At 34.7% G+C, this 27,064-nt stretch overlaps 1 protein-coding gene across 11 annotated transcripts in view; it reads left to right on the top strand.

Moving 5' to 3' along the window:
- Positions 1 to 27,064, top strand: part of LOC145248787 (kin of IRRE-like protein 1) — a 2,909,730-nt gene that overhangs the window by 2,512,334 nt on the left and 370,332 nt on the right. For all 11 annotated transcript variants that reach the window (XR_013863395.1, XM_080110422.1, XM_080110421.1 and 8 more), the window contains one exon: positions 18,240 to 18,347. Coding sequence is in view for 10 of the 11 variants with exons in the window: in XM_080110422.1 (XP_079966548.1) it covers positions 18,242 to 18,347 (106 nt within the window). In the remaining variant the exon portion in view is untranslated. The remainder of the gene's footprint in view (positions 1 to 18,239; positions 18,348 to 27,064) is intronic.

Below are 27,064 nucleotides of genomic sequence, written 5' to 3'. Positions count from 1 at the left end.
GTGACTGAAATAGGAATCTAATTGAATCTTTAATTTCCTGAATAGTATCCTATAATTCATTTTTCTTCGAGTTATATCGAATACATTAATATGGACTTTAGGGGCTTTTTTCGTAATGTTACTGTAAAAATTATTTTTTATCGTTACAAATTACGATGCTTTAAAAAAAGCAAAAATAAATTCTTGCGTTTTTTATTTACTACTGAAAACCATAACTTTAGTAAAGGTATTTTTTGTTTAAACAAAATAAAATATTTTCACCAAGAGTTAAGTAAAAATAATTAGTTCATTATATTCTGCGATCATTATTTGAAAAATACTGCAATTTTCATTAAAATTCGTTAATTTCCTGATTTTTGGTGAATTTTTAAGTAAAGGGAGGAATCAAAATGTGTATACACTTTGAGCGTCGGCATTCATTTTTCAACCACGTGTGGTTAATTTAAATTAAAGTTCAATCACATGGTTACATCATCAATAAACCCATTGAAAATTTACCGATATTGTAAACACATTCTGTTTACATTAAGCCTGTGGTGTATTTTTAGTGATGCAATGTTGTCAACTGAGATTTTTAAAAAAACCCGCGAGATCAGGAGAAAGAAATGTCCAGAAAATTGCTAGCCAGTTTGGCAGAAAAGTAACTTATCTTGCCTTTGATAACATTTATTTGTTATATATTTGTTTTTTGACAACTTTTTCGAATCTATGTGTACAGTAATACAAACCCGTGTACAGTAATACAAACCCCTTCGGGGAGATTGGAATGCCCCCCCCCCTAAAATGTACTTGGAAAAATCGATTTTATAGTGAGATTTAAGAATGGTTAGTCGAAAAAAAGGTGAAAAACAAAACAAATAATCAATAAATAATTGTTACCAAAGGCAATAAATGCTACTTTTTTTTTACTTACATGAATGAGTTTATTTTATGTTTTAAAGTATTTTCAAGCAATCTAATGCGGGTGTCTCTGGGTGCCAAATACCTCCAGATTTTCTAGAATTTCCCGCTAGATTGTAAACGAAATCTCCAGATCTAGCAGGAAAACCGCTAAATTGTAACACTGGTCACGTGACAGGAAGCGGTAATAAATAATTGTCCCTAAATAAAAAAAATGGCCTCTCGGTAAAAAGAAATCCACCTATTTATCATAGAAAAATTAAGTATAATGTTATAATTAAAAAGGAATATATAAAAACACACATGGATATAGTAAACATATTATACCAAAACGTGGAAGCCATCCGTCCAGTGGTTTTTTAGACAATTAACTCCGAAGGAACCAAAATTTACATTTTTATATATATAGATATATATATATATATATCTTATATATATATATATATATATATATCTTATATATATATATATATATATATATATATATATATATATATATATATATATATACAGTGATGATCATATTTATTGGCACGGTAAAATAAAAGTTAAATTTTGTCTAATAAATTCTAAAAAAGGGATTAAATTAAAGAAAATAACAAAGTATATTATGTATTTTTAACTGGCCTTTCCGATGCAGCAATCGGATTTTAGAAAAAATAAATAACAAAGGAACAACAAACATAATTGCAAAAAACCCTTGTTCAAAATTATTGGCACGATTTATTTAATAATCAGTTGTATAGCCTTTGGCCTTGATTACCTTCCTCAGTCGCTTTTCATAGTTTACAACCAAGTTGTTGCACTCTTCAGTAGTAATTTTAGCCCACTCTTCCTGACAATAATCCTCCAATTGAATAAGATTCTTAGGCTTCCTTTGCATTACCCTCAATTTTAATGTTCTCCATAAATTTTCAATTGGATTAAGGTCTGGGCTTTGTGATGGCCACTCCAAAACATTAATATGATTGTCCTCAAGCCATTTCTTAGTCAGTTTAGCCGAATGCTTTGGGTCATTATCTTGCATGAACCACCAACGACGACCAAGTGAGAGCTCTTTAGCAGAGTCTTTCAGGTTTTCATCCAATATTTTAACATAATCTTCCTTTTTTATGCTACCTGTGACCTTAACAAGTCGCCCTGGTCCAGAGGCAGCAAAGGATCCCCAAAACATCAAACTGCCTCCACCGTGCTTCACTGTGGATATGGTGTTCTTAGGCAGGAAAGCTTCGCCAGATTTTCTGTAAATATAAGACACTTTATTATGGCCAAATAACTCTATCTTCGTTTCGTCAGTCCATAGAACACGTTTCCAGAATGCAACATCTTTATCAATATGACGTTTTGCAAAGGCTAGCCTTGCTTTCAGGTGCATAGGCTTCAATAAGGGAGTCTTTCTCGGACGACATGCTTTTAAACCAGCTCTCTTCAAAACTCTACCAACTGTATGTCGAGATACATTCACTCCAGAGGTGCTCTGTTCATCAACAATCTCCCCAACAGAGATCGTTGGGTTTTGTTTTACTTGTCGAACAATTTTCCGTTCATCTCTTGGGGAAAGAATCCTTTTTCTCCCTCTACCCTCTAAACTCATAACGTGGCCTTGCGATTTGAACTTGTTTATTATGGCTCTAACAGTGGATTTGGGAAGGTCTAGCTTCTTTGAAATCTTATCATAGCCCTCCCGATTGGTATGGCATGCTACAACAAGCTTCCTGACGTCTTCGCTGTGTTCCTTAGTTTTAACCATGGCGATTGAAAATTATAATTTAGTCACTTATAATAGTTTAAATAAATCGCTATCTAAAAATTATCTGAAAAAAATTATTCACTGAATTAGCGTCAAACAAGCTTAATATGGCTATAAAAAAGTTCAGAAAGCACGTAAACCGGAAATTGATTGATATTATACTGATACTAAAAGAAAAACAAAGCCGTGCCAATAATTTTGAACAAGGGTTTTTTGCAATTATGTTTGTTGTTCCTTTGTTATTTATTTTTTCTAAAATCCGATTGCTGCATCGGAAAGGCCAGTTAAAAATACATAATATACTTTGTTATTTTCTTTAATTTAATCCCTTTTTTAGAATTTATTAGACAAAATTTAACTTTTATTTTACCGTGCCAATAAATATGATCATCACTGTATATCATATATATATATATATATATATATATATCTTCTATATATATATATATATCTTCTATATATATCTATATATATATATCTTCTATATATATATATATATATATATATATATATATATATATATCTTCTATATATATATATATATATATATATATATATATATATATATCTTCTATATATATATATATATATATATATATATATATATATATATATATCTTCTATATATATATATATATATATGTATATATATATATATATATCTTATATATATATATATATATCTTCTATATATATATATATATATGTATCTATCTATATATATATATCTTCTATATATATATATATATATATATGTATCTATATATATATATATATATCTTCTATATATCTATATATATATATCTTCTATATATATATATATATATATATGTATCTATATATATATATATATATCTTCTATATATCTATATATATATATCTTCTATATATCTATATCTATATATATATATATATATATATATATATATATCTTCTATATATCTATATATATATATATATATCTTCTATATATCTATATATATATCTTTTATATATCTATATATATATATATCTATATATATATATATATCTTCTATATATCTATTTATATATATATATATCTTCTATATATCTATTTATATATATATATATATCTTCTATATATCTATATATATATATCTTCTATATATCTATTTATATATATATATATCTTCTATATATCTATATATATATATATATATATATCTTCTATATATCTATATATATATATATCTTCTATATATATATATATCTGTATATATATATATATATCTTCTATATATATATATGTATATGTATATATAGATCTTATATATATATATATATATATATATATATATATATATATATATATATATATATTGTAAGAATTTCTCTTACTCGTTTTTGCCTTTGGCAGAATGAAAGAGACACTCAGAAAAGCAACAAAGGCTCACCTTAAATTCCAAGAATATTTTATTTACAAGAAAGCTAAAATGATTCCATATTTGAAAAAGAGTGCACCTCTTTAGCTTCGGCCAAATGGCGGGTAGTTTATGCCTCGAAAGGTGTAGGTAGTTTTCTTCTGTGGAAGACGCTGGTTGAATTCGGCCGCTTGTAGAAGTGGTTGAGGGTTCTTCGAAATCCTTCCAGACTGGTCAAATAAGAACAACGCACATTGCGATCGATGTTCCATAATAAAGGATGCCCTCCTGCGGGCAATGATGATGAATGTAATTAGTCCATAAAACATTTTTGCCTCAGGCTTGTATCCGCATTTAAGTGAGCGGAGATAACAAATAGAATAGAACCCTGCCTTATAGTTCATTTGGCACGGAGCGAGACACCACGCGTCTGCTTTGCTCGACACGGAATGGAAATCTATTTGGAGAAACACAATATTCCCGCCAATTCCTGAATCCTCCGCAGCAACTGAAACAATGCAATTTCATTGGTCAAAATAATCGCGTGATTGGAACAATCTAGCAGTTATCGCCCTTGCATTCTGAAATTTCTAACAATATATATATATCATCTATTTATCTATATATATATATATATATATATATATATATATATATATCTTCCATATATGTATATATATATATATATCTTCTATGTATGTATATATATATATCTTCTATATATGTATATTTATATCTTCTATATATGTATATTTATATCTTCTATATATGTATATATATATATATCTTCTATATATGTATATTTATATCTTCTATATATGTATATATATATATATATATATCTTCTATATATGTATATATATATATCTTCTATATATGTATATATATATCTTCTATATATGTATATATATATCTTCTATATATGTATATATATCTTCTATATATGTATATATATATATCTTCTATATATGTATATATATATATATATATGTATACATATATATATCTTCTATATATGTATACATATATATATCTTCTATATATGTATACATATATATATCTTCTATATATGTATACATATACATATATATATCTTCTATATATGTATATATATATCTTCTATATATGTATACATATATATATCTTCTATATATGTATACATATATATATCTTCTATATATGTATGCATATATATATATATATATCTTCTATATATATATTTATATATATCTTCTGTATATGTATATATATATTTTATTTATATATTTTATAAAGCTCCCCTCTTTGGTAGAGCACTCTCGAAAATTATCTTACTCGCTACTTAATTTAGCTGAAATAATGCGAAGCTCGCGATTTGTTTACAAACAAACGTTTGAGCCCTCTACGAGTAGCGGACCGATGTTTATTTAAATAATCGTTCGGACAGGTTAATTTCGGCCACCGATTCCGTAGTCAAGGGGTAGGACTGCCGACTGTCATCACGACGGTTCTAGGTTCGATCCTCGGCTTGGGAGAGGTGTTAGTCTAGCGGCACTGATGAGTTGTGAAACAACGAAACAGGTCTGTATGTCGATGACTAAAATATATTTTATAAAGCTCCCCTCTTTGGTAGAGCACTCTCGAAAATTATCTTACTCGCTACTTAATTTAGCTGAAATAATGCGAAGCTCGCGATTTGTTTACAAACGTTTGAGCCCTCTACGAGTAGCGGACCGATGTTTATTTAAATAATCGTTCGGACAGGTTAATTTCGGCCACCGATTCCGTAGTCAAGGGGTAGGACTGCCGACTGTCATCACGACGGTTCTAGGTTCGATCCTCGGCTTGGGAGAGGTGTTAGTCTAGCGGCACTGATGAGTTGTGAAACAACGAAACAGGTCTGTATGTCGATGACTAAAATATATTTTATAAAGCTCCCCTCTTTGGTAGAGCACTCTCGAAAATTATCTTACTCGCTACTTAATTTAGCTGAAATAATGCGAAGCTCGCGATTTGTTTACAAACAAACGTTTGAGCCCTCTACGAGTAGCGGACCGATGTTTATTTAAATAATCGTTCGGACAGGTTAATTTCGGCCACCGATTCCGTAGTCAAGGGGTAGGACTGCCGACTGTCATCACGACGGTTCTAGGTTCGATCCTAGACAAGATTTAATTGAGGCGCAACCGACAATAAATGTGTATGTGGACTAAGTGCCTTGTTCAGCTCTTCTCGACTCCGGGTGCTCACACACCATCATGAGTGCCAAGTTGTGTCGAAACTGGACAAAGCAGAACATCAAAGTAACCACAATAGGTGGCAATACGCAAGATTGCTGTGGAGCCGGAACTGTCAAAGTCCACACAGACTCTGGTGTGGCTGCAGACATTAATGTGGTGGTGATGCGAGGGGATTTGCTGGGATTCGATGTACTGTTGGGATATGATGCTTTTAAGGCACTGGGGGGGGAGTTGTTATCGGAAGAGATGGGACTGTGCGATTTTTGGAAACCCCAGTGTGTGCTGCAGTTCACATTGATTGGCCTGATTTTAAGGTGGACTACGACCCTCACCAAAAAGCATGGACTGCATCGTGGAAGTGGACAGAAGGAAGGGCGCCAACCGAACTCAAGAATAGCATTGCGGAGTACTCGATACCCGACAAGGCCCGTAATGAATACGAGAAGGAACTTGAGGCATGGATCCAGGATGGATGGCTTATCTCCTACTCCCACAAGCTGGGACCACCCAAGGGTCTGATTCCCTTAATGGCGGTAGTCCAGCATAACAAATCAAAAGTTCGTCCGGTGCTGGACTATCGTGAACTCAATAGATACATTGAGACGTACACTGCCGATGCTGACGTGTGTGCCAGCAAGCTGAGAGAATGGCGCCAGAAGGGCTCCAATGTGTCTATAGTAGACTTGCGGAAGGCTTATTTGCAGGTGCGAGTGGATGAGACATTGTGGCTGTTCCAGACAGTGTGGTTCCGGGGTCAGAGATACTGCCTTACTCGGCTTGGCTTTGGGCTGAATGTGGCACCACAAATCATGAAGACCATTGTAAATGCAGTGTTGTCCCAGGAAAAGACCACTGAGGACGCAACATCGGCCTATATTGACGATGTGTACGTCAATGAAGATATACAATCTGCGTCGCACGTCAGAGAAAAGTTAGCTCAATTTGGGTTGGAGTGCAAGGATCCCGAACATCTGAGGGATGGAGCACGGGTATTAGAATTGGACGTTTGCTGGAAAGACGGTACCTTACGATGGAGGCGTGGCAGTGAGATTCCAAACATCCCTGATGTTATTATGCGGCGGACTATTTTTTCCTTGTGTGGGAAACTTATTGGTCACTTACCAGCGTGTGGCTTGCTCCGAGCAGCTGTGGGCGTCATCAAACGCAGGGCAAGTTTAGTAACTACAGGTTGGGATGATTTATCTGATGATGCTCTTCTAACTCTGATGACGACAGAAACCCTAGAGAGAGTTAACAAGGAGGACCCGGCCCGTGGGGAATGGTGTGTCGATGAGGACACTGTGAATGTGTGGGTTGACGCTAGTTCTTTGGCATTGGGAGTGTTATTGGAGCAACGTGGAAACATAATTGAAGACGTGTGCTGGCTGCGACCCGTGAATGATGCTCAACACATCAACCTGGTGGAACTGGATGCTGTTGTGAAGGGTTTAAATCTGGCACTGCAATGGCAGTCAAAGAAGTTGCACTTGTACACGGATTCTCTCTGTGTCTACCACTGGGTGTCCGACACTCTTTCGGGACGAACGAGAGTCCGCACTAAGGCAGCCAGTGAGATGTTAATCCGGCGGAGGCTAAACACCCTGAAGAGTCTGGAATTTGAGTATAACCTGTCGGTGAGTGTAACGCTCGTGGCATCACACTGTAACCGTGCAGACCACCTAACCCGTGTGCCTCACAAATGGTATGAAGCTGTGAAGACAGGCGTGGGGTTCGCTGCTCGATCTTGCGCAGTTGGCGCGATTAGCTCATGCCAAATACAAAGAATTCATGTGCAGAGTGGACATCCAGGTATCAAAAGAACTCTGTATTTTGCAAGGCATGTGGACCCGGCAGTGACAAGGGCGGATGTCAGGCAGATCATCAAGCACTGTGAGGCATGCCAGTCTATCGATCCTGCACCTGAGCAATGGCAGAAGGGGCGATTGGAGGTTGAGCATGTGTGGCAACGAGTAGCGATGGATATTACCCATTACAGTGGTAAGCCCTTTCTAACCTTTATCGACTGTGGACCCACTCATTTTGCGGTGTGGCGGCAAATGACCAGGCAGGACTCAGCGAATGTTGTCCGCCAACTGTCATCTATCTTTTCTGAGCGAGGTACGCCGGGAGAGATATTGACGGACAACGATGCTGCTTTTTGTAGCCACCAAGTTCGGCAGTTGTTGAATGAGTGGGGTGTCCGACTACGACTGCGATGTGCTCATGTGCCATCAGGGAATGGCATTGCTGAGAGGAGCCATCGCAGCATCAAGAGAATTGCTGCCAGAAAGCAACGCACCATTACGGAGGCCACGTATTGGTATAACATCACACCAAAGGATGGGAAGACACTAACAACAGCACCAGCCAATGCCATACACACATACCGTGTTAGGATAAAGGGCATTGACATTGTCCAGCCAATCGACGAGGAGAGTCATGACAAATACAAGGTAGGGGATCCAGTTTGGGTTAGACCCCCTGGAAACCGGTGCACCACCAAGTTCAAGCGAGGACGAATATCTGGAGTGGTCAGCCAGCAGTCGGTCCTTGTGCGTGATCTTCGGCCAGCTAGTGAAGTACATCCCACAACTACAGAGAGCGATGAATCATCAGGTGATGAGCTGCTGATAAGTGAGGTCATCGAGCAAGAGAGTGGTAGTTGTAGTTCGTCTGATCAGGCAGGATCAGAACCACAACCACAACCAGAACCTGAATCCGAGATTGTAAATACCACCCTTTGCAGAAGCCAACGAACTAAGAGGCCACCCCCGGAGTGCACTCTATGTGATCATCAGATCAGGGGGGGAGTGTAGTACTTACCAACAAAACAAATGCCCACGTGTTTGTGCCTTGTATAGGCATGCGCGACAACAAAACTTGGGTTTTTATAAGCGGAAGTCTCAAGGTTGTCAGGAATCTCTGGGCGTATGCGCAAGAGAAGGGATTGAGAGAGTGGTATAAAAGGCAGGTCAAGTGAGAAGGTTGTTGTTGTTGTCATTGGACGTTACAGTGACGCGTGCGTTAGCAGTTGATTAAGAAGCTGTTTTTTTTTGTGTCAAGTCGCGCACCTCGGTGAAGGTCATATAAGTTGTGCACCTCGGTGAAGGTGAAGGTCATAGATCACCAGACCACTTCCACGACACAGTTCAGGTTCTGCTGCATTGGTCAAACTCTGCATGAAAGTAAGGCTGTTCCAGCAAAATGTGCCTTGCCTTCCTTATCGATATGCACGCTGCCAAATTTCTGATGTCCATCTCCAGAAGGAGGTTAAATCCCAATAATTTGCTGTTTACCACCAGTATGTCAGTCTTCAGGGGATTCCTGTTGGTTAATGTTAATGTTATATTGCCGACACCATGGCTTAACAGGCATTTCCATTTTGCCATTAGAATCACAGTATTTTTCAATACTGTTGATATAAGATGTCCCAAAACGCATACTTAGATCATTCGTTGATATTTATGCTGGCGACACTACCATCTATGGCAATACATCAAGTTCTCTCTGATTCTATCTCCTCTGATCCTGAGCACATGGTACAATGGGGGAAGAGGTGGCTGGTTACTTTTAATGCATCCAAAACCAAGCTTCTATCCTTACATTATGAATGTTCTGATCCCCATCTGGCATCAGTTGAAATGGATGAGGCTCCATGTTTTGACAAGCTTCTGGGCTTGACTTTTACTCATGAACTGAAATGGACCCCGTACATCAAATCTGTTGACAAGGTCACTGGATCCTTCTACTGCTCCAGTAGATATCTCACTGCTGATGCAATTCTCTACCTATATAAAAGCCAAGTATGTCCAAGGATGAAGTACTGTTGTCACATCTGGGCAGGAGCTGCTAGAAGCAGCTTATCCTGCCTTGACAGAATTCAAAATAGACTTTGTAGCTTAGTGGAGGATACCTTTTGTTCTTCCCTGCAACCTGTTTCCCACAGAAGAGATGTTGCGAGCCTGTCTTTGTTTATCATTATTTCCATGGCAAGTGCTTGTCTGAGCTCCAATCTCTGGTCCCCCCTTGCCAATCTTTGACAAAAAACACCCATCTGGCTGAAACCACTGTCAATAATTTTCCCCACTCTTTATCTGTGCCTAAATTAAAACATAATTCCATGAACAAAGCTTCTTTCTTAGAATTGCACGCCTGTGGAACTCTCTTCCTTTTGCCTGCTTCCCAGCTGACTACAACTCTGTGGTCTTCAAGTTCAACATAAACAAATTCTTGATGAACCACCCCATTAAGTAATACAATTTACCAAATTTCCATTACTAACGATTACTACAATATTATCCCATTGACTACTGTCCACTCTATAACCCTTATCCTTGAGTGACCTCCGGGCCTTGATAAGTGATGACTCCTATGTAAAAAAAAAAATAACCCACTTACAACAGATGATGAGCAGCCAAAATCCATCAACGCTATCCAATCCAGCCCATCAATATTTACCGTTATCATAGGGAGCACCTCTATGTTAGGAGAGAGTCATGCTGGCCTTTCGCCCCTTACCCTGTTTCTTAGAAACCTTGATGATGCCACAGTTCCTTGCTTTTTGCATCAATAACAGTGTATCACCCTGCCTGCTTTGCCCCCGGGCTGCCTGCGGTCTTTGGCAAAGTGATTCAAACCTCCACACTTGTGGCACCGCACTGTGACTGCAACTGCATCCTGCTGGTCAGAGGTTGAAAGTTGGTTCACAGGCACATGAGAAAGAATTCTGCATCTCCCGACTGCTGCAACAACAGGTCCCTCCACTTCTGCCTCCTTCATTATGAGAGCCTGGGCCCTCGCGAGAATCTGCTCTAGGGTCATCCATTCCATTCTGGAGGATCCCCACAACTGTTGCTTAATGGAACTGAGGAGTCCTGACATGAACGCGCAACTGAGCCATTAATCAGAAGGGTTCTCTTCTATTAACCATGCAAGAACCATGCAGGTTACCCAAGTATTTGTCGATAGCTTCCCCAGGGCGCAAACGATGGGAGACAAACTTGCTATATGCTACAAAGGGGTCCAGTGTAAAAGCCACAAGGAGGGCCCATTTTACTTGCTTCAAATCTGCCCTCTAGTCACGGATTACTCTCTGGTATATGGACAGCATGGCACCTCTCAACCTGAGTGGTAAACAATGTTGTTAACCCCACACATTTCGATCCACCTGTTCCAACCATTCGAACACTGTGTGATCAGGTGAGACGTCATGAAATTCAGGAATCAGACGAATATCGAATGCTCTGCCTGACATTTGTAAGCCAAAGTAGCTTGAAAACTGCTGGGTCCTTCTGCCTCACACCCAGGAACTTTCTTTTAAAGGGAACTTTTCTCTTCTATCACCGATTTTCTGCTTTGAGCAAAAGCACAGCCCTCTATCCGTCTAAGTTTGTTTTTTCATCCTTTTGAAGTCTCAAGAATTCTTGTGGTTAGTCTCGTCTTTTGGCAAATAAAACCAACCATGCCTAATGCTGCTTCTTCTTTTTTTTTCTCCCAACCCCCACATATCGACAGCAGACAGAGTAGACTTTCTGTCTTTTAGAGGTGAGTGCATTAGAATAATTACTACTACAGATACTTTCACAATACACTAAGAATCTTAGACAAAGCATTAAGACTTCTTTGCTGAAAACTCCTGAAGGAAATAATAAACTTCTAGAGATGAGCTATAATATTAAGTAGTATAAGTTAGTAAATCTAAAATGCTCAATATCTTGGATAGAGCAGGTATGTTTATCCTTAAAAAACAACATTGCTGTATTTCATTATGCTCTTTTATTACAAGAAAACCTACATGGCATTGTCTCAAATTAATAATAATATTTCAGTATTACGTTAGTATATATTAATCCAAAAGTATTACGTTAGTATATATTAATCCAAAAGTGCTTCATATACTGGATAAAGCAGGAATGTTTAAACACAGCGTTGTTTGAAATAAAGAACTTTTCTATCTCTTGTTATGATGTTATATACTGTACAAAGGACGTGGTATTATCCAGGAATCATAATAGCAATAATAAAGTATCATATATGGTAAGAAGTATACATTAGTCTGTTCAAAGTGCTCAATGCCCTGGATAGAGCATTGTGTTTTGTTATATTATTTTATACAAGAAAAGTACAGTGTTGCATGTTGTTGTAATATTAATGCTATAATACTATATTTGGGAAGTGTACATGCGTTTCTGTCTAATCATCAGAAACTACATAAAATATGTATTTATGATTTTTTCATTCATTTTCATTAATTTTACATTCATTTTCTCATTCATTTTTCATTCATCTTTTTTTTCTTATTTATTCGTTTTATGTATTCAGTTTTCCCCTACAGCTTTTAATCAAATTTATCTTCATTTTTTTTTTTCATTTTTTAACCATTTTTTTTCATTCATTTTTCATTTATTTAATTCTTAAATATATGTGAAAGAAGTAAATAGTTATCAACTAAAATAATTTTTATTTGTTTAAAGTTTGAAAGATTACGGTCATTTTCTTTTGTGTTCATCTCACGACGTAGGGCCTGTTCTTCTCCCATCAGCATGGTTAAATGCTTGCTCAGAATAAACTCTTATAAGGCATCATCCACCCACCTTTGTTTGCATTATTCTCTTTGCTTTTTTAAGGAATCTTATTTTTGTGATCTTGTTTGTGTTCATACTTCCTCTACTCTATGTTACTCGAGCACCTTCCATGGAAGGTGCTCGAGTAACCAGCATCAATTTCCCCTTAATTTTCTAAAATCAATGTCACTTCAGACTTGGTTGGGTCTGATCAAACTGAGAGTTCAATTGTTATACACCTTAGTTCCTTCACTGAGTAAGAAACTGGAATAGTCTCTGTTGCTCGGAGACTTCTTCTGTTAACCTCTTGTGATTAAGTTATGTCTTGGAAGAGGCCCACCTGTGCTTCTACACACAAAGCATCTGCAACAAAAGAGAGAATTAGAGACACTTTAACACCAATGCAGTATCTTTTTTCTGTCACAGATAGTTTTTTTTACTCTTTTTCACCCCAAGCGAGTCATATTGACACTTGAGCATAAGGGGCTACTATTTAGGATCTTATATAAAAGGGGACTATAGGGAGGTTTGAGGAGTAAGATATCTGTTCACTTCTGTGGGTTAGTACAGTTAGGGAAGCAGAAAACAGAGACTGAATTTTAAAGTCAAGCAGTCTGAGAGTAGAAACTATTAGAGTATAGTTTCTCAACAGTGAAGCAGTGGAATTTTGCTGCTTGTCAGCTTAGTCAGAAGTTTGTAAATTGAAGGGCACAAATACTATGAATGAGTTCATCAGAGCAGATTCCATTAAAATACTGGTAAAACAGGAATGCAACATTGTGGCAATGGGACAACTTTATCATTCACTGCTTATTTACAGATGCATTTGCAATTTTGTATAAATTGTGTGTGCATATCTTAAATAAAAGTGTCAAATAATCAGCCATTAAGTATGCAGTCTTTATTTTTAAGAAAAATTTGTTTACAAATCTACTTATTTTGATATAATACTTTTAAATCTATATATATATAAATGTAAATTTGGTTCGTTAAAAGTAAATAAAACCATATTTCTACATTACCAATTTATTTGATATTTTCAGACAACCCATCTTTAGAGTTAAGGGATGTTTTTATGTCATTAAAATAAATTTACCTTGCGAATTATTAAAATATTAAATAAAATATAAATATTTTTCGAAGTCGTTTCTGCGAGACTTGCCCAGTTTTATTTCTTGTAACTTCTGTTTCAACTACTCTCGAATTACCAGATAAGTAAAAAAAAAAAAAAAACTTACTCATGCAGAGAGTGATCCGTGCTGAAATAATAACGTTATTATTAAAAAAAGCCATTCTTAACATGGGGAAGGGAGGGTGTTTTGTACCTATTCTGTACTTTAACCTTACAATTGAATAAAAACATATTATAAAACTTTAATTAAACATGGAAATACGATTTTAAAAAAATAGCACGGATCACTCTCTGCATTAGCACACACAAAAAAAAAATACTAATCCCATATTTTAAAAATTTAAATTCATTTATGTACTTACCAATTTTTTAATTTTAAATTCCTTTAATGTTAAGGTTTTTCACTCATGAAACATTACGTTTTAATTGTTTAGTTTCTTTTCACAGCATTGTTTACATAAAAAAGTTTGTTTTAACCTTTTCTAAACTGTTTCATTTTTACGACATGCCTCAACGTATTATAAACACCCTAATCTCCCCATGTTAAAAAAAACAAATAAACCTCGAAAGCCGTTCCTAATATGGGGAGGTTGGGGGTGTTCATTCCGAAAGCCGTTTTAACATGGGGAAGTTAGGGTGTCTATAATATGCTGGGGCGAGTCGTAAAATTAACGAAGTTGCTATCTATTATTTATTGCAAAAATTACTTGAAATTTATTTATTTGACAAAAAAAATTACATTTTGGTACTCCTTGGGCGTTGAGTTCCATAGCGACCAGCAGAAAAAATAATAGTTGCTCTCTTAGTCCCCCACCCCACCCCGCACGTGACATATTTTATTTACTGACGTTGCCGTAACTAAACGATTATTTGTCACATTTACAAACATTTATTTATTTATTTATTTATTTTGAAAAAAGTTTTACTTTTTATGAATATTAAAAGAAAAATGGGTACTCATGCAGAGAGTGATCCATACTGAAATAATAACGTTATTATTTAAAAAGCCATTCTTAACATGGGGAGGGGAGGGTGTTTTGTACCTATTCTGTACTTTAACCTTGCAATTGAATAAAAAAAAAACATATCATAAAACTTTAATTAAACGTGGAAATATGATTTAAAAAATAGCGCGGATCACTCTCTGCATTAGCACCGAAAAATGTTACTAAACATTTATTAATAATTTCTCACTTTTACAAACATTTGATTTTAAATTTCTTTTTAAATGACGACTTTTATCGACTTTTTTTTAAAAATATCCCTCCCCCCAAATGGTGTTTATTCCGAAATCCATTGTTAACATGGAGAGGTTGAGGGTGTTTATTCTGAAAGCCGTTCTTAACATTTGTGGAGGTGGACCTAATGTAAAAAAATAAATAATTAAATAAATTTTAAAAAAAAAACTAAATCATTTACTGATAACTTCTCGCTTTTACAAATATTTTTTAATTTACATGCTCGGATGAACAAATTGTTGAATAGTGCGAAAACAAAACGTTTTTGTAATAAACTTTGGGATAATTTTTTTGGTAAATATTTACATTTAGGTCCACCTCCACAATTTTCTTTTTTAAATGACGACTTTTATTGATAAAAAAATTTACTTCTCCGCAACTTTTATTGATAAATAATAAATCTACTTCTCTGCCACGGGCACTGAACCCCTCCTTTTTTTTTTTTAATAGTATTTTCGGGTGGGTATGCTGACAACAAATGTCAGTTAAATTTTTCAAATAGCCCTCCCCTCCAAAAGTGGTGTTTATTCCGGAAGCTGTTCTTTAGATGAGGAGGGTGGGGGGGGGATTTGATTATAAGGTGGACCTAATCTAAAAAAAAAAAAAAAAGCAAGTTTTTTATGCGCACATAAGCAACTATTTTTTATTAACTTTTTTTTTACTTTTTTATTTAAAAATTAGTAAATTTCAATGAATAGAATAATAAATCATTTATCATTAATATGTGTTTTTGGTTTTGTGTTGTATGAAACTTTTTTTTTTTTTTCATTACAACAATAATGAACCAATTTAAATCTTCCGGCATTCCGAAATTATCAATAAATCGTTTAGTTACTAAGCCAACGTCAGTAAATAAAAAAAATGTTACGTGCGCATGCATTAGCCTTGACTAGGGGGAGGTCTAAGGGAGCGACCATTAAATAATTATGCTGGTCGCCATGGAACTCAACGTCCAAGGAGTACCTAAAGTGGCACTTATGCACTTATGTTATCGTGCTATTTTTTAAAATAGTATTTTCATGTTAAATTCAAATTTTACAATATGTTTTTCTTTTATTAATTTGTTAAGTGAAAGTACAGATAACCCGGTCGGTTTCTAATGTGAGGAAAATCTAGCCCCCCCCCCAAAAAGGGGTACTCTGGATAATAACAAAACATTAAAATTGCCTCAGTCTCGAAAGATTTCTTCTCTACTGAACGAGGAAACAAACGGTGAAGTGTAGTTCACCTTCTGTTTCTCTCCCCCTCTCTCTTCTTAATATCTCTCTCTATCCATCTCTCCCTTTCCCTCTCTCAATCTATCTTTCTCTCTATATCACCCTCTCCATCTCTCTTTGAGCCCCTTTCTCTCTCTAACTCCTTCTATCTCTCTCCTTTCCTCTGTCTAATCCCTCTCTGTTTCTAACTCTCCCCCTCTCTCTGTTTATCTATCAATCCCTTTATCTATCTCCTTCTCTTTCTCTATTTTCCTCTCACTTCCTCTTTTCTATCCATATATCTTCCTCTCTATCTGTCCATCTCTAATCCCTCATCCTATTTTAGTCACCTAATTTACTGACTGTGAGAATAGAAGTTATTTGGAAATTACTGCTACCTTGAACAGCACCAGAAGTAACTGGTAAAACCTTTCTAATTAAATTGATTTTGGCAGCCATTTGGTAACAAAATGACATAGCCTTAGCCCTTGCTGCATGAGGAATACCTGCGACCTTGCTGCCAAGTAGAAGAATTATTTATTCTACTTTAAAACATTCAATTTTTCAAAAATCTCATGTTCGACATCTCGAAAACATCCAATATGGGGAAAAATATTGCAGAAATGCAAACTTATTGTTTAGGATGAATGCACAATGGTACGCAAAAAATCACTTGAGGCTCTTGGTCGATCCTTGCAAGATTTGTGTGGCAATGTCAGACCATTTGGGAATGCCGTAATATTGCTTGCAGGAGATTTCAGACAAATGTTACCTGTTATTCTTCAATCAACACCAGCAGATGAAATAAATGCTTGCCTCAAATACTCTACTTTTTTGGTTCTATGTGAAGACATTAAACTTAACTCAAAATATGCATATCCAGTTGCAGACTGTTCGATCCGCACAAAAATTTTTGCATCACTTGTGGGAAATTGGGTACGAAAAAGTGCCAGCTGATCAGAGTTAAGGGCAAAATTTTTTGATTTTTAACTACTGTAATTTCTGTAATTTTATTTCATCCAAAGAATAGTTAGTTTAAAAGGTTTTTGCAGATATTCAAATTATAAGAATTCCATTTGACTGAGTGAATGAGCTATTCTTGCAGGTCAATACAAAGATGCCCATGAACTTAACGCTATTATTCAATGTAAAATTCCAAGTGAGATACTCAAATACAAATCCATCGACACTGTTGTGAAAGCAGATAAAGTGGTTAATTATCCAACAGCTATATTATCCAGGGATGCCACCACATGTATTGCAACTGAAATTTGGTGTACTAATTATCATGTTGTGAAATATAAACCAATCCAACCTTTGCAATGGCACATAGCTTGCAGTAAAAAAAAAATTAACAAATAATATCATAGAAACAACAATCTTAACAGGACCTTTCACAGATGAATATATCTTCATTCCATGCATTCCTATGATTCCACCGGATACATCATTACACTTTAGGAAATTGCACTTTCCAATTCTATTGTCATTTGCAATAACCATCAACAAAGCACAGGGAACAATCTTTACAATTGTGGGCCTTACAATTACACACTGACTGTTTTTTCACATGGACAATTTATGTTATGTATTCAAGAGTCACCAAACCGGAAAATCTCTATATCAGCTAAGAAAATGGAACAACAAAAACTGTGTACCCATGCAAAATGGAAAATTAAACCTATAAGAAACATGCTTTTTCTCATTTTGGAACTTTTTCCATTGCGCAATTTGAGCCACAGCAACGTGTGGCAGGGTACAGCTAGTATTTTATAAAATGTCTTAATCTATTCTTAAAATGCTTAAAATCGTTTTATTTTTAATCACAGAATGATACACTTTCATTTCCATGATTTCAGATATGAGCAGTATTTCTGGATATTTACACGGTATTGATTGTGTGGACAGGATGTTCTGGTTACAACTGTGCCTAATTCTGCTAGCAAACATGTTTCTTATGTCACAAGGTAAGTTTCACAATTACTACTGTATTAAGAAATTTAATTGATTTGTATAATTTAGTTGTTTAACTAACATTTAAAATTTCAGCAACAAAGTCAAATCCACTTCTTAGTGAACTGATTATTTAGTTTTCTTTTGTTAATCAATAAATCTGCTTTCAAACATGTGCAAATGTAGCAATATTAGGTTGATTACTTTGATTACAGATAAAATAAATCGAAACATGTTCATTTGCCATAGAGATTGAATTGGGAAAATGTTTTGAAATTGTTAAATTTTAGTTGCTTTTCTCATAAATAAAAATCAGAATTTATGTACTTCAAATTTTTTTTTCAGTTGATATAAATGATTACTTGATGTGACAAGTCATTAAATAGACTCATGCGATCAAAAAAGCCAGTTGGCATCCAAAACTTTCTCAGGACAATTGGTGCTCCCATTTTGAACAAACATTGAGCAGAAATACAGAGAATGCTGCCTTTCTTCTATTGAGATGAAAGCACCTTTTGTTTGATTCTGTAGAGATAACAATTTGGTACTTGGGTGAAAAACTCTTCAAAATATACATTTAAATTGTCATTGATTCTGTTGAATGCTAACCCTAACCCAACACTCTTTGCTGCTAAAGTGAGAGGTAATCATCCAAAGATCAATGGCCATGATGCATCCAGCACCGATTTTAACTATTTAGATGTCTGTAGACAGACGACAGCTTCTGACAGCTTGTTCGACAATGCAGTAATCCAAATAAAAAAAAGAAAGTGTTCAAATGATTCAACCAAAGTCCTCTCAGATACAACTTCTCTGCAGGGCTGGAGGGAAGAAACAAATCCCAAAACACGGTGTAGTTGTCACACATGATGTTAAAGGTGAGAATGAGGTGAGTATGATCCAGAAATACAGGTTGAGGGCTTACAATCATTGTTCATAGGACTTGATGTGGAGCCCGTGGACCATCCATGTCACAAGTTTCTGAGTTTGCTCTTAGTGTTAGATATCTCAAACAAAATAGGAAGATGAAGCCTGGATGCAATATTCCAGCATAGATTACACCAGAGACATGTACAGCAATAGAATGGAGGCAAAGGAGTGGTAAGTGAGAAAGAGCACACAGCAAACCCTGAATATAGTGGAAGTAAAAGAGAAATCAGTCACAACATTCAAGTTCGTGAATTGTGTCACTTGTGAAATTCAAAATCTAACCAAGATGATTCCCCATTTAAGATACAATCCTTCTCTCCCTGCAAGAACATGCATGGTTCACATTTCCAATAAAAACAATGAAGAAACCAATAGTTTGATTCTTAATCACCAATTATCTTGTTTTGTGTGACAGTTCTTAGATTATTCTGTCAATGAATTCCCCCACTTTCATTAACATTTTGGTGCAGTAACAATGTCACAACAGTGCATATATATATATATATATATATATATATATATATATATATATATATATATATATATATATATATATATATATATATATTACATGTGTGCACCCGCAAATATAGAAATATTATATATACCCATGACCCATTGTCTCAATAACTCCTATTTTTTCTATTTTAATTTTATATGAAAATTGATGAACTGTGATATATCTGCTCAAACATACCTTTTGCAAAGACAGAGACAGAGATGAATGAGAAGGAATGTGGGTGTTAGAGGGAGAAAGAGTTGCCCTCCCCCCGTACACATGCACTATGATCTCTTCTTACTACTTAGTATATCTGTTTTATAGCTAGTTAATATATATTGGTTTTAATTTATTTTAATATATATTGGTTTTATAGCTAGTTAATATATATTAGTTTTAATTTATTTTAATATATATTGGTTTTATAGCTAGTTAATATATATTGGTTTTAATTTGTTTTAATATATATTGGTTTTATAGTTAGTTAATATATATTGGTTTTAATTTATTTTAATATATATTGGTTTTAATTTATTTTAATATATATTGGTTTTATAGCTAGTTAATATATATTGGTTTTAATTTATTTTAATATATATTGGTTTTATAGCTAGTTAATATATATTGGTTTTAATTTATTTTAATATATATTGGTTTTATAGCTAGTTAATATATATTGGTTTTAATTTATTTTAATATATATTGGTTTTATAGCTAGTTAATATATATTGGTTTTAATTTATTTTAATATATATTGGTTTTATAGCTAGTTAATATATATTGGTTTTAATTTATTTTTATATATATTGGTTTTATAGCTAGTTAATATATATTGGTTTTAATTTATTTTAATATATATTGGTTTTAATTTATTTTAATATATATTGGTTTTATAGCTAGTTAATATATATTGGTTTTAATTTATTTTAATACTAGCAATCGGTGCCCGGCGTTGCCCAGGTGTTTTGAGGTTAATGCTGAGAAAAAAAAAACGGTCAATTTTTTAAAACTTTGACCCCTATTATGACCTTTTAACATTTATTGTTTAGGGATCAAGTAAAGTTAATAAGTTAGATCCATGTCCAAGGAATCTATATCTAAAATATCACGTGTTTACTGTTTAGACCCAAAATTGTAGGAGGAGTTTGGTAGAGTTCTCAAAGGTCAAATCGTTGAATATATTAAATATTATTTTTTAAAGCAGTTTGGCCTTCAAAATTTCTGTTTGGCCTTTTTCTTCACCGATGAAATCTGGAGACGCAACGGGAATTTTCGGCAAAAAAATGTTGTTACTATGCACATCTATGTAATGAAATACAATTTGTGGCAAAATTTCAGGAAAAACTAATGGATGGTTATCTCGCAATAGTCCGGACAATTCGCTAAATTATCTCGTCAAAACCTTAAATCTCGAATTTTTGTGCATTTTTTTTTTTTTGGAGGGGGGGCTAATTTGGCATAATAGTGTCCATTTAATAGTATTATCTTGAAAAAATAAAAAAATAAGGAAAATTACCAAAAAAAACAAACAAGAACAACAAAAGTGTGCCGTATTTTTAAAAGTTTTATTGCGTTGTTTTTATTTGCTTTTTTTATTTCATCGGTGAAGAAAATGGCCAAACAGAAATTTTGAAGGCCAAACTGCTTTAAAAAATGGCCAAATTCGCGAAATTTGGCCTCGCTATAAAAAAAAAACTTTATCCCATGACGAGTACGTACAATATATTTTTTTTTTAAATATTTCCATTTTTTAATGTCAATGGAAAACTGCACACGTACCCAAACCCGAAATGTAAAAACCACGAGTGAACGCGGGTTTTTTTTTTTTTTTTAGTTTAGTTTCATAATGACGGCCGTGATGTCGGAGGTTCGATTGTTAGATTGTAAGTTAGTTTCGTATCTTTGTAATTTGTAAATCGCAAGTTAGGAAAAAATTAAACCCTTCCAAGATGGACAATAAATAAAGCCATAATATTTTATGGTATCGTTAAAAGCCTACGAACCATAGTTTTTTAGGAGATGTGATTATTGGATTAACCAATCAGAAATCGTCTGTGGCACACACATCTCTGTTTTTATAGATATAATAGTAGATAGATAGATAGATATATTAATTTTATAGCTAGTTAATATATATTGGTTTTAATTTATTTTAATATATATTGGTTTTATAGCTAGTTAATATATATTGGTTTTAATTTATTTTAATATATATTGGTTTTATAGTTAGTTAATATATATTGGTTTTGATTTAAATTACTTCCATTGAAAATTAATTAATGATAATTTATTCCTTTTTTTATTAAGTCAATTTAATTACTATTAAATACTTTTTTCATTCTTTACTTTCAAAAATGCCACCAAGTCAAGCATACAGTCAAATTTCTTTTTCTGTTTTTCATTTTCTTTACTTTTGATTATATTGAACTAGTTATCAAAGTTTAAAAAGAAAACATTACACATACTTTTAATAGATCTTCTATTTTATTACCCCCTCCTCTTACTTATGATAAATATAACCACACAGAAACACTTGACTTTGTCTTGTATCTGCATCTGTGTGCATGTGTGTTCAAGTCAAGTACTTATTTAGCAGATATTTCCTATAAACTGATTTCTTGGTTTATGAAATGATGCAAAACTAAGTGACATTCATTTGTGTTTTATGTCCTCACTCACTCAGAAATGAAATTGGCATTTTAAAGATTTTGTTAATTTACTGATCAAAGAAATATAAAATTTTTAGTTGCAAATATTTTATGATTATAAATTTCAAAAAGTTCTTTGAAGATTATATAAAATAAAAAACCCTACCAAGACAGTTTTAATGCCGGGGTAAAAAGAAATTCCCAAAAAAAAGGTTATTTGGATTGACACAAAAATAAAGATAGCTACAGTCTAGAAGAATTTCTTATCGTCTGATCAAGGACAGAACAGATACTACATTTAGAAAAATTATTTATAAAAATTTTACAAACTAGGCACAATGTCATTGAAAGTGTGGGGAGTGGGGAATCTGTGGTCTTCCTCAATCTATGCTACTCTTAACTAGATGCATTTTTGATCCATTCCTCCAACTACTGTTTCTTTCATTTGTTACTTTCACTTCACCAATTACCACAATACCACATTTACTCTATTAATTACCTTACTTAAGATATCTCCAATGTTTAAAATAATGATCAAGAGTAAGACAACAAAAAAACAAAAAATCTTTAAAAAAAAAAAAAAAAAAAAAGCCAAATAAAATCATTAGCAGATTAATATGATCCTCCTCCAACCCTTTCTAAAAGTAGACTGCTTATTGGTTTTCAGTTTGTTTAGAGGTCAGTCTTTTAATGCGTTTTAATGAGTCAGTCTTTGCAAAAAGGTAGGAAGAATGAAATCTGGTTTCAAAATAAATATCTTAACATTCTTGCTTTTTTTGTGGGACTAATTTAGATTCTTTTATTGATAGCAATGATCTACATGTGGAGGGTTATTTGCCTCTTGTCTGTTTAGACTCTTTCACACATTTGCATGGTTTTTCTATTTTTCTTTGCAAAGATCTCCTCATTGTACATGCCCCTAGTCTTAAATGTTATGGATGTTCTTTTATCTGCTTAAAGTTGTCTTTGCTGCTTCCTATTTGTTGTTTTTATATTGTTCCCTTTCTGACAGTAATTGTTCTGTTGTTAATGTTATATCCTACAATATTGATAATTTCTTTGTTTTCAGTGACTTTAATGCTCACTATTCTGACCGACTTTCTTACTCTAATCACACAAATCTTGCTGTCTTAACTTTTCTCTGTGCCATGACTTGCTCTAAATTGTCATCTTCCCTACACGTTTACCTAATAATGACCTTTATCAACCGTTTTTACTTGATCTTTTTCTCACTTCTGTCCTTGAATCATATTCCATTTCCGCTTTTCTTCCATTGAATTCTTCTGATGATGCTGTTGTTGATGTTGAGATTGATTATTTTGTTAAATCTTCAATCGATCGTCCCTTCCATAAGACATTTAACTGTAGGAGAACTGATTGAGATGGGATTTGCAGCTTCCTGTGTGACGTTCCATGATTGGTATATCTCCGAATGTTACTGACTGGCTTCTTGTTGGAATTGACCTACTCATTCCTCATCATCTGCTTTAAAGCAAACCTCATTCTCCTCCTTAGTTTTCATCTGTTTTTATTCTGGCATTATCTTTCGTTTTAGATGCGTACATGTACACGCATAACTGGTGTCATGTGCGAAAGAGTGAAGAAATTAAAATTCAGTCTTGAGTCAACCATTGACAGCAGAGGACGGCATAGATTCTTGCTGACTGTCAATAAAAGGCCTAAAGAAATAAAAATGAGAATTTTTATTTCTTTTAAAACGCTCTTGGTGGTGAAGGGAGAAAAGCAATTGACTTTCTTATTATCTCAGTGAAATATGAAACAAATTATTTCATCATAAGCGATTAAAATGCTGAAATGTAATCAGAAATTGCTGTATCTCTGACAGATATGAGCAGAACATATGTGCACCTTTGTCACAGTGTGGAGTGACCCTCATTTCACCTCATCGTTATCGTGATTTCTATTTTGAACGCTATCAAGGCAGGACAAGTCTTTTCTAGCAGCTCCTGCCCATATGTGGCAACAGTATTCCATCCTTGGACGTATCTGGCTCTTATATAGATAGAGAATTGCATCAGCAGTGAGATATCTACTGGATCAGTAGAAGGATCTGACCATTTTTCCAGCGGCCTTGGCAACAGATTTGATGTACGTATTCCATTTAAGATCAGGAGTAAAGGTCAAACCCAGAAGCCTGTCAAAACTTGAGGCCTCCTGACACGAGAGCCATTAATTTTAATTGATGCCAGATGGGGATCAGAACGTTGATGATGTAAAGATAGAAGCTTGATTTTAGATGCATTAAAAGTAACCAGCCACTCCTTTCCCCATTGTACAACGTGATCAAGATCAGAGGAGAGAGAATCGGAGAGAACTTGGTCGTTTACTGTCTTAGATGTGCTACCATAGATGGTAGTGTCGTCAGCAAAAATGTCTACGAATGATGTAAGGATGTGATTTGGAAGATCATTAATGTAGATCAGGAAAAGAGTTGGGCCCAGGATGGACCCCTGAGGGACTCCAGTTTTTATACTGTTAGCTTCTGATTTTTGCCCATCAACTACTACTCTTATGAACCTATCAGAGAGAAATGATTTAATAATTGAGAAGACATTTCCAGCTATACCATAGCTGGAGATCTTGTGAAGTAAACCTTGCCCTAGAAAGGTTGCCTCTGTCGAGAGATTCGCTAATCCTATGAGATATAACTGTAAGCACATCTGCTGTAGATCTAGCAGAACGGAAACCATATTGCGTGTCACTAAGAAGGTTATTTTTGCTGAGATGGTTGATTACTTCTCTCTCTATATATATATGCTTTTTATATAATTGCTTCATATAATATATAATCATTTTTTTACTATAATAATTAAATACCTACAGACACTAGTGTTTTATCCTTTCGGGAATCTTCAGTGCAGGGTGTCACGATTAATAGCAGTCAAACGATTTGAACCCTGCAACACGAGACATCTTCTTAGCAAAGACCTAATCAATTTGGCTACCATTAACCACGTGAAATAACGTTGAATTTAAACATTTTAATTTTAAATGTTCATTTACGTCAGCCAGACAGTGATCTAATCGTTATACGATGATCCATGCAGAAATATATATATATATATATATATATATATATATATATATATAACGATGTACAATCCGGCACTATTTATAACGTTACCAATACTGCACCAACCACACCGGGCGTCCTTAACCTCGTTGGATTCCACCTGATGTGGCAGGTGTTCTTTGATCGTACCTTGTCTCGTTACAAGTTGGCCTGTTGATCGTCCTTATCCACTGTGTTTTCATGGAGGGGAGCTTTTCCTCTCGATCGAATCGTCTTTCTTTCCATGTGTAGGTAGTCTCCCGGGTACATCAATCGCTCCGCTGGTCCTTGCGGCTTGCTGCAAAATCAAGAGTCCTCACCACAACAAACAGAACTCCGGGTTATAACAGTAACAAACTATTGTTTTCATTACTTCATAACAACTACTGTCTAATTTGAGGCGACTGACTATAGCAGTGAACGATGTAAGACCAGACCAGTATAGTCACAGAGTTCCCATTAACACAGGCTAGTTCTCATCATAACATCAGGCCCTGAAGGGCTCCCAAATTGGGAGCGCTTAACTAGCCCAGCCGTTCGGTTTGCTGACTACAACTCTTCTCTGTTTAGAAATCCTTTTTCTCAATCCAACCCCTTTTCTCCCACCTCTCCTTCAGGGAGTGGTTACAAACACCTTTCTTTCTTTCTCTTAGAGCTTATCTCTACCAAACCTCAACCCCCACCTGCACTGAGGTTTTTACTTATTACCAATTAGGCATGATTAGTCACCCCAAGTCAGACAATGCTTGGTGGCGCCCCCTACCCTTGACCCCCATTCTTCATACCCCTCAACAGAGGGTTTAAAAACAACCTTTTCGTTGTTAACAGATATATAACAGCAATCAGATAAAACAATCATCATTTGTTTTTGTTTTTTTCCTTTCTGACAAAATCCCCAAGACATTTCTGTTTAAACAACATCAAGCCATCATCATCAATAGAATTCAGCTGTGCAAATTCCTCTGAATTCGTGTCAACTAGCAAGGTCACTCGGCATCGCCCGGTCCCCATCTGTCACATATGTATGTGTAATATCAAAATATATTTTTGTCTTCGCATCTGTGTTTTTTCATTCGCTTCCACCGTTGATATATGTTTTTAATAATCTACCACTAACACTTCCAGTAACTACTCAGCGAATTTAAGGGTCATCAGCCTATACACAGCTTGGTCTCACATAAGCTTTCATTTGATGTGAAAGAGCTGGATGGTGCATTTTTGCTGGTAGACTTCCCTATTCACATCTATGCAGATTACTGAGTGACGGTGTAATCATTGCTTCTATCAGAATTGTTGGGATGGTTCTGAGACTTACAGACAATCCTATAGAAGAGCTAGCAATGCCTACAAGAGAGCAATTTCTGAGGCTAAGTCTAGTTATTCTCAAAGGATAGTGGTAAGTCTGTTACTCCTCTTTTTAATGGTCTTTAGGTCATTTCATCTTCTAAGGATAAAACTCGTCTCTTTGCTCATCTGTTTTTTGATAATTCTTCTATCGATGATTCCGGTGCTGTAGTTTCATGTTTCCTTACTTGTTGGTAAGCACCATCCGTTGTTCCTAGCTTTAAAATGCTGGTTATC

Source organism: Euprymna scolopes, chromosome 27, assembly GCF_053919585.1.
Source record: "Euprymna scolopes isolate OS-2025 chromosome 27, ASM5391958v1, whole genome shotgun sequence".
In the NCBI taxonomy this organism is placed as follows: domain Eukaryota; kingdom Metazoa; phylum Mollusca; class Cephalopoda; order Sepiida; family Sepiolidae; genus Euprymna; species Euprymna scolopes.
This window is presented reverse-complemented; position numbering and strand designations above follow the sequence as displayed.